The sequence below is a fragment of the Pteropus alecto genome, unplaced genomic scaffold (assembly GCF_000325575.1).
Source record: "Pteropus alecto unplaced genomic scaffold, ASM32557v1 scaffold40, whole genome shotgun sequence".
Classification (NCBI taxonomy): Eukaryota; Metazoa; Chordata; class Mammalia; order Chiroptera; family Pteropodidae; genus Pteropus; species Pteropus alecto.
The window spans coordinates 1,069,054-1,082,641 of NW_006431919.1; the positions used below are offsets into that span (position 1 = coordinate 1,069,054).

The 13,588-nt window shown below is 42.5% G+C and overlaps 1 protein-coding gene across 4 annotated transcripts in view; it reads right to left on the minus strand.

Moving 5' to 3' along the window:
• The window catches only part of SH3TC2 (SH3 domain and tetratricopeptide repeats 2), a 52,885-nt gene that overhangs the window by 31,962 nt on the left and 7,335 nt on the right, over positions 1-13,588 (minus strand). For 2 of the 4 annotated variants that reach the window (XM_025043001.1, XM_006906374.3), the window contains exons 2-7: positions 11,703-11,801; positions 8,382-8,509; positions 5,628-5,733; positions 3,693-3,836; positions 2,488-2,689; positions 1,644-1,717 (exon numbers count right to left, since the gene is read on the minus strand). In XM_025043001.1, the coding sequence (XP_024898769.1) occupies positions 1,644-1,717; positions 2,488-2,689; positions 3,693-3,836; positions 5,628-5,733; positions 8,382-8,509; positions 11,703-11,801 (753 nt within the window). Of the gene's footprint in view, positions 1-1,643; positions 1,718-2,487; positions 2,711-3,692; positions 3,837-5,627; positions 5,734-8,381; positions 8,510-11,702; positions 11,802-13,588 lie in introns of all 4 variants that reach the window. The other 2 variants (XM_025043000.1, XM_025042999.1) reach the window with 1 other exon arrangement.

Below are 13,588 nucleotides of genomic sequence, written 5' to 3' on the forward strand. Positions count from 1 at the left end.
GAAATAAAGTACACAATGCTGGTACATAGTCGACCCTCCATAAATGTTATAAATAAATAGTCGACCCTCCATAAATGTTAGCCTCACGCTGCTGGTGAACAGAAAGCCGCTGATGGCACAAAGGGATCTTGGGGTCTCCCCTTCAGACCGTGGTCATGACCTAGCTTGACGAGTTGCCTAGCTAGCATCTAGTAGGAGCGACATATTTATGAGCGTCGTAATGTTCAGTTCACAAAGCACATTTATGTCCGTTTTCTCAGGTCTTCCCAGGAGCCCCAAAGAGTCAGAAGAACAACTTACAGAATGGCTTTTTTATAGAGTAGAAAGTGGGGATCACAGAGAGAATCTAGAATCAACATCTCTTGGCTCTGGTAACCCTTCTTTCCACAAGTCCTCCTCTAGTTGAGATAACGTTTTGTTTTTTTAATATGCCTTGGTTTCCATATTTGCTTTAGCTCCTCTGCTAAAACTGCTGGGGTTTTTGTTTTGTTTGTTTTTTTTTCCCCTGACATTTTTTGTCAATTTTCTATTGATCATGTCTTCACCATTAGAAATTCCCACTGCTTTGTGGGCTGATAGAATCTACAATGTGTTAAACACAATATGAGAAAACCGTACTAAGTGATTTATAGATCTCATTTAGTTTAGTTTCCCTGACAACATTTGAAATTGGGTTTATAGTAAAACTTACTGAGGAAGAACTTGCTGCACAGTGAGGACAGATGAACTGACCAAGGTCACACTGGTTTTTGAGTTGTGGAGTAGAATTTGAACCCAGAACAGGCTACATAGTCCCATGTTCCTTATGACAAGGCCACACTATTCATAGAGCTAAATATATTGTTTAAGGTTATTGATTAGATCTAATGTCTGGGTTCCATAATTCCCTCTATTTTTTTAAGTGTTATTCAGGCTTAGAACTTATAAAATTATACTTCATACTATGGGGTGCTCTAAGGATGAAGAAGAAAAAAATGTATATTCTAGATGGCTAGAAAACATTAAAGTTTATTATCCACCAGATACATATATATTTATATATCTATGTGTGTATGTGTATATATACACACACATAGACAGAAATTGCCTAAAATATTTGTGTATGTCTGTGTGTATATGTGTATATAATACATATTATACATATATGTTATATATATTATATATAATATATATTTCATTCAGTCAGTCAACAAATATTTAATGAGTATCCAGGCACTATGTGCCAGGCATTCTTACTCTTCCTAAATTCAAGATTAATTCCACAAAACTCTAAGGGAAATTAAAAACATTTTGACCGGAGATTGAAAACGGGCAGCCTGCAGGCCACATCTGACCCATGCCAGGTTTGTTTTGTTTTTCACCCACACGTCCCTGTGGTCCCTACCATTCCCTACATCTTCCAGCCAGGCCCTCACGCATCTGTGTGCTCTGCCTGCCCCTACAGGCATTCGTATCTACAGCCCTGGATGAGCCTCCTCTTTTTATAGGCAAGGAAACCCATGGGAACAGACTGGAACCGGCTTCCCCAAATCCAGTCGGTAGCAGAGGCGAGACAGGAATCCAGATCAACTGACTCCAAACCTGCAGCCAAAAGGAGGGGGCGGGGCAGTGTTATCTCCCTCACGGTGGTAACTCAGCCATACCGATCTGACAGGAGCCCACGCTGTCCCGCTTCCTGGAAAGGCTGCAGCTTCCTGGATAATTCTTTAGGAACCATCTGCCAATGGAAACACGGGGTTTGCAAACATGGATTTCAAAAAATTAGAACAGGGAGCAGAACAGTCCACTAAAATAACAATGATAGTGACGCCGATAAGTATTATTGTTATTGCTGTTATTGTAACAACGGCCAGGCGTTTGTTGAGAATTTACTTTGTATCAGGCAGGCACTGTGACAAGGAGAGGAGCTCAGCCGGCCTGGTGTGTTTTCTGGTTCTGCAATTAGTTTGTCAGTTAAATAACTAGCAGAAGATCTCTTTCCATTCTCACTGTCAGATTCTCTGCCAGAGCCACACACAGGTGCACGGCCTGAGTAATGTTTATTGTTACGAGTCTGTTTGAGTTCACGATATCTTCCAGCAGGCTCTCCCTCCTTATGTGTAAGGGGAGTTTGTAAAAAATGTTTGGATCCAACCCCAAGAAAGTCTGAGGACAGCCAGGGGGTGTCTAAATTTGTAGTAAAATCCTCAGGTGATTCTGAAACAAATGGTCTCCAGTCCCTACACTGATAAACACTACACTGGAGACCAAACAGCATATTACCTCTTAGGTACAATATCCATCTGAAATGTAGAGTTGTCTCCAGTTTCACCAAATTGTGCAAACTTCCATTCAAGAAATAATAACAAAGGAACAAAAAGCCAGCCAGATTTTGCTCCCTCCCTGGCACCATGGATGCCCACATCTGCAAGCGTGCCTACTCTGCCGTGCACAGACCTCAGGCTGCTCGGGATCCCGGCCCTCAGGAGGAAAAAAGCGGCTACTCACTGGTGAAAAGGGAGCGGCAGGGGCTCCAGGGCTGACACCGGCACCAGGCCCCGCTGGCCCGTCACCAAGGACACACCTTCCCACTCGGACCCGCCTTCAGCTATCTTCACTGAGATTAACTCATTCTTGCAAAGTGTCAAACACTCCCCTTCCTTCTCAGCTGGCTGAGCCACAGAGCTCGTGGCTCTGCAGAAGAAGTGGCCTGTAGACAATGAGAAAAGCCCTTCCAAGGAGTAGCAGGAAGCGGAAAGGGACTATCAAACCATGGCAATTCTCTCCAGAACCCAGACACTTTCTTCCTGGGAGCAAAGGACAAAGTCTCTCGAGAGGCAGGCTACAGGAGGTTCTTGTGATCTCGGGAAAACCGGTACCAGGAAAAAAAGCTCCTGAGAGGAAAGTCACTTAAAATAGACACCAAAAGTTCTAATTAATGAGAGAGACTAAGGTGTAATTGGGACTTGACCTTGAAAATAAACGAAACAAAAACTTGTGAAAATATATTTAGTTATAATTTCAACCTCACGCTTAATCTTAGGCCCAATGAAGAATAAATTATGTTGATCGGGATGTATATAACTTCTGCAACTGTATTGTATAACAGCACAGTATGAAATTCCTTCTTTCACATATGATTTGGGCACTGCAATCATAAAGAGAATCATTTTGCAAAAGAGTCTATGCAAATCCGTCTCTCTAATGTAGCCTCGATCAGATCCTTCCTTGTAAACAGACTGGTGGGTGCTTCAAAAAGTTCAATATCCCTTCCCTCAATCTCATGAAATCTTTTAGGTTTTGCAAGATTTTCAATTTTATTTTACAATCAAATTGTATCATATGTTTAGAAAAGCGATTCTCAGTCTTGGATGTACATTGGAAAACTTGGGCAACTTTCAAAAACTATAGAAGCTGAGCCCCCACCTCTCAAGATTTCTCTGGCCTGGGTGGAGCCCTGGCATGAGCATCTTCTGAAAACTCCCTAGGAGGTTCTAACATCAGTCAGTGAGACTGGCCAACATAGCTGTTCATATGATGTCCATGTCAAAATGAGAAAGATGTTTGGGTAATATTATCTAACAGGTTGGTTTATCTGTGAATATTATCATGTTTGAATGGCTTTTACCTCCTTTTGTATCCTAATTATCCCAGGGACTCTGATAATAAATAACCAGATAAGACTCCCATCCTCATCCCTACTCCATGCTCACCTTCGTGTGTCAGGAGTCCCAGGTACATTGTTTCTAGGTGTTTATCATCTACTGACACTTGGATCTCTGTATCCTCTACCAGTCTGCAGTTGAGCCAGTAACGGTGGTCGAAGAGAAGATGCTCCAGACATGCAGATACATAGCCTAAGAGGTCAAACCAACAGGGTTCCTGAGCAACATGATTAGCTGAGCACAGAAAAGGGTGCGCGAACTCTCTCCTGAAGTTCCTTCCCAGACCTCCAGCCTCAACTCAGCCCCATCTAACTGGAAGAGCATAAGAGAGGTAGCTAGAGACTTTCCAGAAGGAATTAATTTTTCTCAGCATCTGTTGGGAAATACAAGTTATTTTACATGATAGTTATCATTTTCAACTTATTATGAGTCTCCATAAATGCATAATGAGATGACTGAACCAAATTACCTTTTTCTAAAATACATCCATGGAGGAATTTCTAAGATTGCAGTGTTGACTTTGGGGGTTCCTGGCTCCCCCTTAAAGTTCTCCCAACCTGAGGCTTAAATTCCTGTAACCCTGAGGATGCAGTGGCTGGGACACAGGCTCCCCATGGCCCATGAAGGAGTCAGGATTTATTTCAGCATTCACACTCTGGCTCTCTGCCTCACTCAGGCCCAGTAAGCTCTCCCTTGTTAAACCCGGACTGGAAACTATGCACATTGCAAAATCCTAACAATTATAAATAGCATTTGAAACATGCCTATAAATGTGCAATGTTCATGTTAAAATGTTGCTTCTTTTGAGGCTTCCTCTATTTCTTAAGTGGCAAAAGCCCATCTCTTCCCATTCTGACTCTCCGTCGTACTGATCTAGGCCTCGTGCATCTTGCACTTTAACGTGCACGCTAATCACGCGAGGGCCTTATTGAAACACAGATGCTGGTTCAGAAGGTCTGGGGTGAAGCCTAGGGTTTCAATTTTCTAACATGTCCCACGTGATGCCATTACTGCTGGTTCATGAAACACTTTTTGAACAGCGAGGGTCTCTAAGGGTCACGGGAGATCTGTAGCGTGGAGAGCAGAGAATCGCCGTGATGACAGAAGGAGAAGTTATGCCTTCTAGCTGTGAGCCCCTGCACAAGGTTGCTTCCTGTGTAAGTCTGCATGGAGTCGGCATTTTCTGGGAGATGTACGACGTATGTCCATTCAAGCGGCCTCCTCTTGCTTTACCTGATTTTGCTTCATAACCTGAATTTCCCTGTCACGAGCTATTCTCCATAGAGAAGACAGATGAAGCTTTTCCAGCCACAGCAGTACTGGGTCTGTGTCCAGTATCCTCCTTTACTGTCTAGAAAACCCTGCAACCTGAGGCCCCTGCAGCAGATAACTCCCCATCGCTTTCTCTGGCTCTTTTCTGAAAACATGGGATAAAGTATCTGGAACTTTATTATTTTAAGCAGTTACTTTGATCTTAGTCAAGACTGGTTTCTTTTTGTAAACCATCAAGTTCACATCTATCTCAGTCTATGAATTTAGTCTATGACCAAGACCTGTCTGCCAGTTGATTTCTTGCCTGGTAAAGAAGTCTCTCCCTGAATACAAAGAAGCACCACATATGGCATTTTAGAGTAGTAGTTAATATTTGCTTTAGATTTAGTTCCAGGCAGTTTGTAATATTTCAAAAGTTAACTACCTGTGTCAGGGCTCTACTCCTTTTAATTAATTATCTGAGACAGATCAATTCTTTAATGTCAAGCCATCCAAACTGGCTGAACCGTGACAGAGGCGCTTGCCAGAGGGGTAAGTGAAAATTGTTCTTCAAATGCCTCATTTTTCATCTTGATAACTACATTTGAATTTCTGAACATTTTATTAATTACCTAATCTATAATATTAATATAGGGTAGTAAATTTATATTTGTCTGTAACTATGAGGTGCATTATTTTTAAAGGATTCATTTTAACCGCTCCACATCGTACCTAAGTTCAGGTAGGTGGAAAACTTCCAGATTTCCTCCAAGGTCTTGAAGGTGATGAGAAACTGGGCCTTCTGGGACTGGATACCCACCAACCTGGCTGAGAGGTCCTGAGTAAAGGGGACAGTGAGTCAGCCTGGGATGACAGTGTCCTGTTAACAAGCTCGCATAAGTACAAAATGCTTTGTACGGATTTCTTGATTATAGCTTTGAATTTTACATTACAGAGAGAGAGAGAGAGAGAGAGAAATAATCTAAATGTCCATCCATAGGAGACTGGTTAAATGAATTATGGTTCATCCAGATAGTAGAATATTCTAATATCATGCAGCCATAAAAAAAGAATAAAGAAGTTCTTTGTGTACTGATACACCCTCCAAATACACACTGCTAAATGGAACAATGGCAGAAACAAAAGGAGACCATAGTACAGAACTGTGCACAGAGAATCTACCTTTAGTGCAAAAAAAAAAAAAGGTGGGGGAGTTGTTGTGGAGGGTGGAAGGTAAATCATAGAAAGCACCTTGGAAGCAAATTTAATTGTGAATCTATGTCTATTGGTTATTTTTATAAAGCTGGCAAACAGAAAAATCAAAGCACACAAAACTGAAAATCACTCACAGTCCCTCCTCCTACAGATCGTAAATGTTAATATTTTTGTGTATTAACTTTGAATCTTTTTTCCTATACATGAGATTCTATGTAATTATTTTTATACAAATAGTATCACATTACATAAATTATTTTAGAATCTTTTGTCACTAAACAATATTTTGTGAACCATCTCCCATGTCACTAAATAATCTACTTTAATTTTAATGGTTACATATACCATTGTTGCATTAACGTAATTAATTCTTAACATTTCCTTATGGCTGAACATTTGAGTTGTCTTAATTGTTTTTTAACATCCTAAACAGAGGATAAACATCCTCTACCTAAATCTTTGTACTTATCCTTGATTATTTTGACACAAGTCGTTCCAAGAAGTGTAATTGGGAATGCAAGGATATGCACATTGTCAATCCTAAAATGCAGGAGCCAAACTGCCCTCCAGAAAGACTGTGCCAATCTCCATGTTCACAAGCAGAGGAAAAGGAGGCTTACCTGAAAAAACACAAAGCAAAACAAAACCAGGCCTGAGTCACTGCCCAGGCTTGGTTTTCCCCCAGAATCCTTCTCTGCTGCTTGCCCAAGCCTCTGGAGTTGACTATAACGAGTGACATCAGAAAGTCCCTGTGCCCCCAGGCCAGGTCACGCCATCAAAGATCAACCCCTAAAATCCTGAACTGGTAGAACCTTGAGGAAAGGAGAAGAGGACGAAAGGATCCGGAGGAAGAGCCCTAGTTCAACTCCCGTGGCCCCCACGCCCCAGGAGGCCCCAGCCCCTTAGAGGATGTAGATCCTGGTCATCAGGGAAGGGGTTCTAGGCAAAGGTTGATTTGCAGAGAATTTACTAATTGCTAAGCACTTCACCAAGAGCTTTATGAGTGATACCTTATTTAATCCTCACAGTAACCTATGAAAAGAGCACAATTACAGTACTTAATCCACTCTAAAATGCACTTTTACCGCTTTTATCTTTTCTAAAAAAAAAAAAAAAAGATAAGGAAACACGGTATCATACTTAATGGGCAGTATTTATATTCTTTCTTAGAGGTAAACAAAACAGTGGTGCATGTTATAATCAAACGGCATTTCAAATTTAATAGAGGATGGCATTATCCTTGTTTTATAGTCATGGGGGCCAGGGCAGAGACAGGTTAAGCAACTGCTCAAGTCCGCCGTGCGTGTGCGGTGGCCCCCTGTCCGGAGGGCAGATCCAGCCCGCCCAGGCCTCGGCTTTCCCAGGTGCGCCCCACTCAAGCCTCAGTGCGTCAGTTTGTGTCAAATTAATGCAGAGACTGTAAAAATAACTAGAACATATGCATTTATTATGGAAAGTAATATCCTCCTTCCTCCGTGTTTTAACTTTGTTAAAAGTTGTAACAACTTTTAACCAATTTTAACTTTAGTTCTTCTAGTAAATACCTCCTAACCTGTAAACGATTTGATCACACTTTTCTTCCTTGGTTTAATAATTGAAGAGACTATCTTTCCACTATGAAAGATGAGAAATTGGTTTATTTACTTTACTGCCTTCTCCTCCTCTCATTCTACTATTTATAGTTATTAATTTTCCATTGGTAATTTTGGCACTTAAAAAAAAAGTAGACAGCGGTTACCAGTGGCTGAGGGAAGCGGGCGGAAGGGAGTTACTGTTCGGCGGGTACAGAGTTTCAGTCTGAGATGATGAAAAAGTGGTGATGGCCGCGTGACGATGCGAATGCACCTTTGCCGCTGAACTGGGCATTTAAATGATTAAAATTGAAAATGTACATTATGTATATTTTATTACAATGAAAAAACAATAAAACTCAAATTCGCCACGTTAAAAATAGTATACTTAAATGAGTTAGGTGTTATAACGTCTCCCATTCTACAGAGACAGGTTAAGTCACTTGTGGAAGCTTATACTATTAATAGGGGCAGATTGGAGCTGAAGTTTTCTCTGACTCGGCAACCCCAGAGGCCGCCCCCATTGCGAGTTCCTGCCCATTCCTGTTGAGCAGAGAATGTGTACATTTCTGTTCACCCATTCGGTTCAGTCAGATGTTTCCTTGAGGGCCTACTTTGTTCCCAGCGCTGTCCTCGGTGCTGGGCAAGGGCGGAAGGGCGCGAGGCCGCCCCGGGGCTGCGCCGCCCCACCCAAGCTCACCTTAAACAGCGCACGCACCTCCCGGTCCTCATTCTCCAGCGCCCAGAGCCGCCTCCGGGCTGCCTCCTGCAAGGGGCCGTTTACACACCTCTTGGAGCGGCTCTTCACGCTGAAGGAGAGGGTCAGATCTTAAAGAGAACAGTGGGAGAGGGATGAGACTGGAAACGCAATAAAAGGAAAGAAAGAATTAGATAAGCCCCGATGTTTCCCACAGCTAAACCCTAAATGGGTGTCCTCGTTAATTTTAGATTATAAGTGATCTTAATGATCCTTTAACTTCCTTCAACACTTCCCCTAGGGGGGGAAAAATGCTGAAGCCCTGGAATGTTCTGGAAACCCCAAAGTTGTTACACTCGGGTAGGTTATTTATGCTTTGAGTGAAGTTTATTCCTACGCTGCTTGGCACTGAGATGACAGTGCCCACACAGAACCAGCTAGGATATATTTCCTCCTGTGGATAATCTGTGAAAGTTTCAAACAACTACTCACATATTTATGGAAATGTTTATATAGCAAATTGATATGTAATAGATACATATTTCATGTGTTATATATACACACATACGTTTTCTCTAACCTGTTGCTAATAATGCATTTATTGTCATGATGATTGGTTAATGCATTCAAGTCTATCTTTAATTCAAAATGCACAGTCACTTATCCAATGCTGTGAGCAGAAGCTGTTTTAAGTGCTGAAACAGCAGGAACAAAGCAGACGTGGTTCCTGTTCTCATGGAACACGTACTCTGGGCCAGCAACCATGTCCGTGAACACCGTAACTTCAGATGGAGAAAAGTGCTACAAAAAAACGTAACAGGATGCAGAGACAGGGATGGAGCCGTGGGAGGGTGAGCTATGCTTTTGGATAGGGGCGTCAGCAAAGGCCACGCTTAGCAGGTTCACCTTATAATTACACGTTGCCAGTATCTTCTTTAGACAACAAGTAGCGATGCTGTTAATAATTACCAAACACAATAAACCAAGAAGGTGTCAAACTGAATAATCGCAGAAGTCTCTCTTCCAGTCCTCACTTGCCAGGGCCTTTGAAAACTCCCGAGCACATTAGAGACAGCCCCGAACACGCCGGCCTGGACTCCTACCTTGGCAAGGCCTGTCTTTAACCTAAAAGTCTTGGAAATGCCGTGGCTGCAGACCAGCTCTTATATGACATGCCCAACTGACCTGACGTTGGTGTGAACTTCGGCTGGATGTTCGTTCCCATCCATTCCTCCCTGGCCCGTGTTCTAATCTCATCGAAGCCCTCCATCTTCCGCAGGCCAGGTCCAACCCTCTCTAGTAGCCTCACTACACACTGAACTCTAGGGGGAAGGGGGAGCCCCGGGGGAGGAGCCACACAGACCTGGACTCCAGGCCTGGCTCTGCCCTTGCTAACTGCACCACCCTGAGCAGTTAATTAACTCTCTGCTTGACTTTTCTCATTAGCAAAATGGCTTTTAGAGTACCTACCCCACAGGAGTAGTAGAGGCTTACTAAATGAGATTATGCATACAAAGATTTTGTTCAGTACCTGGTACATACTAAATATTCAATGAATACATTAAACATTAGCCGTTACCCCTTGCAAAGCTCCCCACCCCCACCCCAGCACCCCAGAAATTACTGCTCTCACGGCCCTCAACCTGTCACACCTGTAATTAACCTTGACTCTGAGTCTGATTTCTTTTCACCAAACTTGCTCTCCTGTCGTTCCAAAACTTGATCCAAACTCCCCTCTAAAATCTCTCTCAGAATTGTCCCTGATGAATGCCAGCCCCTGCAGTGTAAATCTCCTTGCCACCTGCGTGAATCCAGTGGATGTAGAACTCAAAAGAGCCTGATTTAAATAAACCGACTTCTTTTGAGACCTCAGCCAGTGAGGGCAGAGTGGAGCCTCTGGGCTCACGCTGGGATCCTATAGTGCCCTCTGCATCGCCAGACAGGGGGATAAATCAGGTTCACTCTGGTTTTAACGTGAAGTGCATTTTGTCATTTGTTTTTTTAGTTCTTCTGAAAAACAGTCTTTTAATCACGACAATGTATGTGAATGATTCTGCCTGCGACTCTTCTGCATAAAGGAGAGGCTGGCCGCGGGAGCCTGGGAGTCCCCCGCCTCACTCCTGACCTTCCTGGAAATGGCATGATGGCGGAAAACGCTGAAAGACGAGCAAGTTCAGCCCCGGTCGATTAAGTTTCACCTACACGTGCCCCGTGTTCATTGGCCTTCATGCACTGATGAGGCAAAATGCTGACTCCACTGTGCTCGTGAAACGACAGATGGTGATTTCAGCTTTTTGCGGGCAGGGCCCAAGCTGACAGACAGATAAGCAGATTGACACAATAGGAAGAAACGAAGGGCAAGGTTTTTTTCATTGTCAGCCAACCTGTTTGACAGAATGTGAAATTGGGAAAAGGAAGAGCCTGGTATGACATTTATGCAGTAACTATTCATGTGACTTATGCCTTTAAAACATTCATAAGTAAATCTTTTTCACAAATCTATATTCTGTCTACTGGAGAGCAGTACATGTTTGGAGAGACAGTGGAGCATCGTGGTTATGAGCGGGGACTAGGGTTTGAATCCTTTTTCATCACATATTAACTGTGTGGCAGTGAAGAAGTCACCTCCCTCCCAGACTCTGCCACTTTCAAAATGGGGAGTGTGGTGCCACCTCCTAGAGATGAGCGTATGAGGATGAGAAGAACATGTGAGGTCACTAAGCCCATGCTTCTGGAAGAGTTTTACAGATGTCTTCAGCCAATCTCACTTCACGTACTCAAACTTTTATTCACTTATTCATTAATTTGACAAATATTTATTGAGAACCTACTATGTACAAGGTACTATTAGGTATTATATAGAATATAAATGTGACCTCTACATATTTATTCAACTATTCATGTATTTAGTCACGATTTTCTGAGAACAACTTGTGTACAAATAATTCTTTTAGGTACTATGTAGAATACATAATTATTCAAAAAAATTACCCCTGCCCTCAGCACCTTAAAATCTAATCGATGATACATTTTCTTTAATACAGCAAATATGTATGGAGCTCTTAATATATGCCAGCTTATGAAGAGCTTTGAGTGTCATCCTGAGAAGTTATAACTTAATCTTGTAGGCAGTGGAGACCACTGGAAGATTTGTGAGCAAATGACTATCACAGTCAAGGTCGTGCCTACAAAGATGCATTTGGTAATAGTCCTAGAAAGGATAAGGGGGAGGGAGCCTGCAAATGGAAGAGATAAGTAAGTTACTGTAATATTCTACACGAAAGAAAATTTTTTTAAGAGGGCTTCTCTTTGGAGTTGAGATACCTGGAGTCATGTTCTGTGACAGGAAACATTTTTCCTTGTCTTCGGATGAAGGTATAAACTCACTCGATACAGCTGGATCCTTGGAAGGGGTTTCTTTACCTGGAGGAGATCAAATGAAAGATCATTTACGAGAGTATAAGCCAGTTATAAGCAAGAACTGCAAGTTTTTGTCAAGTGATAATTTTTTCCAGGGCTGCTGGTGTGGAAGAATTCTAGTTATCACCATTGCCTTATAATTATTCAGTCTTCAACTGTTATCAAAAAACTATCATACATGCTGCCTCGATCCTGCAGCAATCAGGGTGTCCCTATTTCATTAAAATAAAAACAGATTCCACCCACAGGTCAGACTAAGTCCCATGGCTTGGTACACTGAAGGTGCTCAATATACGTTGAGTCTACAAGGTCATTATACATCTGACTACGGCAAGGTTCAAGGTCAGTGAGTGGATAACGGAAGTGCTGGGGCAGAGCTGGGGAGATGGCTAGGGCATGACTGTAATGACCCTGAAATGTATGATTGTCCCCACACTATCCTCTGTCTGCCCACTAGATATAGTCCTGTATGGGACTTCTCTCCAAAATGTTTCTGTCTTTGCAGCTATAAAATTGGAGTGAAAAGCAAAAAAAAAAAAAGGCGATTTTGGCACAGGCGAGGCTTAGGGATGAGGCTATTTTCATGGCAGAGAATTGAAAAGAGGAGAGAGTGCAGCTATAATACATGAACGAATAGAAGGGAATTTCACAAGTATTGCTGCGGAAAGCAGGCCTCCTCCCTGGTCTCCACAAACTACTGCAAGAGAACTCGAGTCCTTAACACGTCAATTTTGGTTACTCTGTTCTTTTGACCGTGAACTGCTCAAGAACTAAACCACGGGATCAGAATATTATATTATCTGGTCCTGAAATAAAGTGTAGCAATCTTGGCTCAACCACTGGATGTGAGACACTCATTTAAACCTCCCAGTTTTTTCATTTGTAAAATGGTGGTGAGTAAAAGTCAAACAGGCCTACCAGGTCTGCATTCTAGACCTGTGCTTCTGTTGATGCAGCCTAAGCGCCATAAGTGACAAAGCAATCATGCTCTATCCAGTCGCCGTCAATTAATGCTGAATCCAAAGGCTCATCTTGCTGCATGGAGTCTATGCCTCCGGCCTCTGTGCCTATGCAGTAGGATTTTGAGACCTACGTGGAGAAACTTCCATTTCTTCATAGCAAAAACAGTTAGTACTTTTTTGATAATGAACAAAGGGAATGAAATAGATTTTGGCTTGAATAGGCAGAAGGAGGGGCCCATCAGCTCACAGCTCTTCATCCAGTAAATCTCGTTAGGGTTCGGTGCCGAAAGCTAAGCAGCTTAGCTGGAAAACTGGCAGTAATGAGCTCTAGCTGAACGGGATCATTTCGTAATTCTGCCCCCAGGAACCAAAAGTAACTGTAACAAAGGGACACTGGCTTGGGAATCATGAGATGCCAGATTCTCCCATTCATTAGCTAAGTGACCTTGGGCAAGGCATTTCATGTGTCCATTTTTTGAGATTTCACATTTCCCACCCATAAATGAGGGATGGATCTAAATTAGTGCTTCTCAACCCTGGCTGCCTATTTGAATCATCCAGGTTGCTTTTTTAAAATACCAGTGCCTAGGTCTCATCTCCAGAAATGCCGATTTATGTGGTTCATAGCACAGCCCGGCCACAGGTATTTTTTTAAGTTCCCTAAAAGCTTCTAATTTGAGTCAATGTTAAAAAACACATGTCTACATTGGTGGTTCTCAAACTTTAATGTGCATATTGGGAATAATGGGAATATTGATAAAATGCAGATTCTGCCTCAGAAGTTGAGAGCCTGTTCTGCATTTCTAATGTGGTCCCAGGTAACATTCC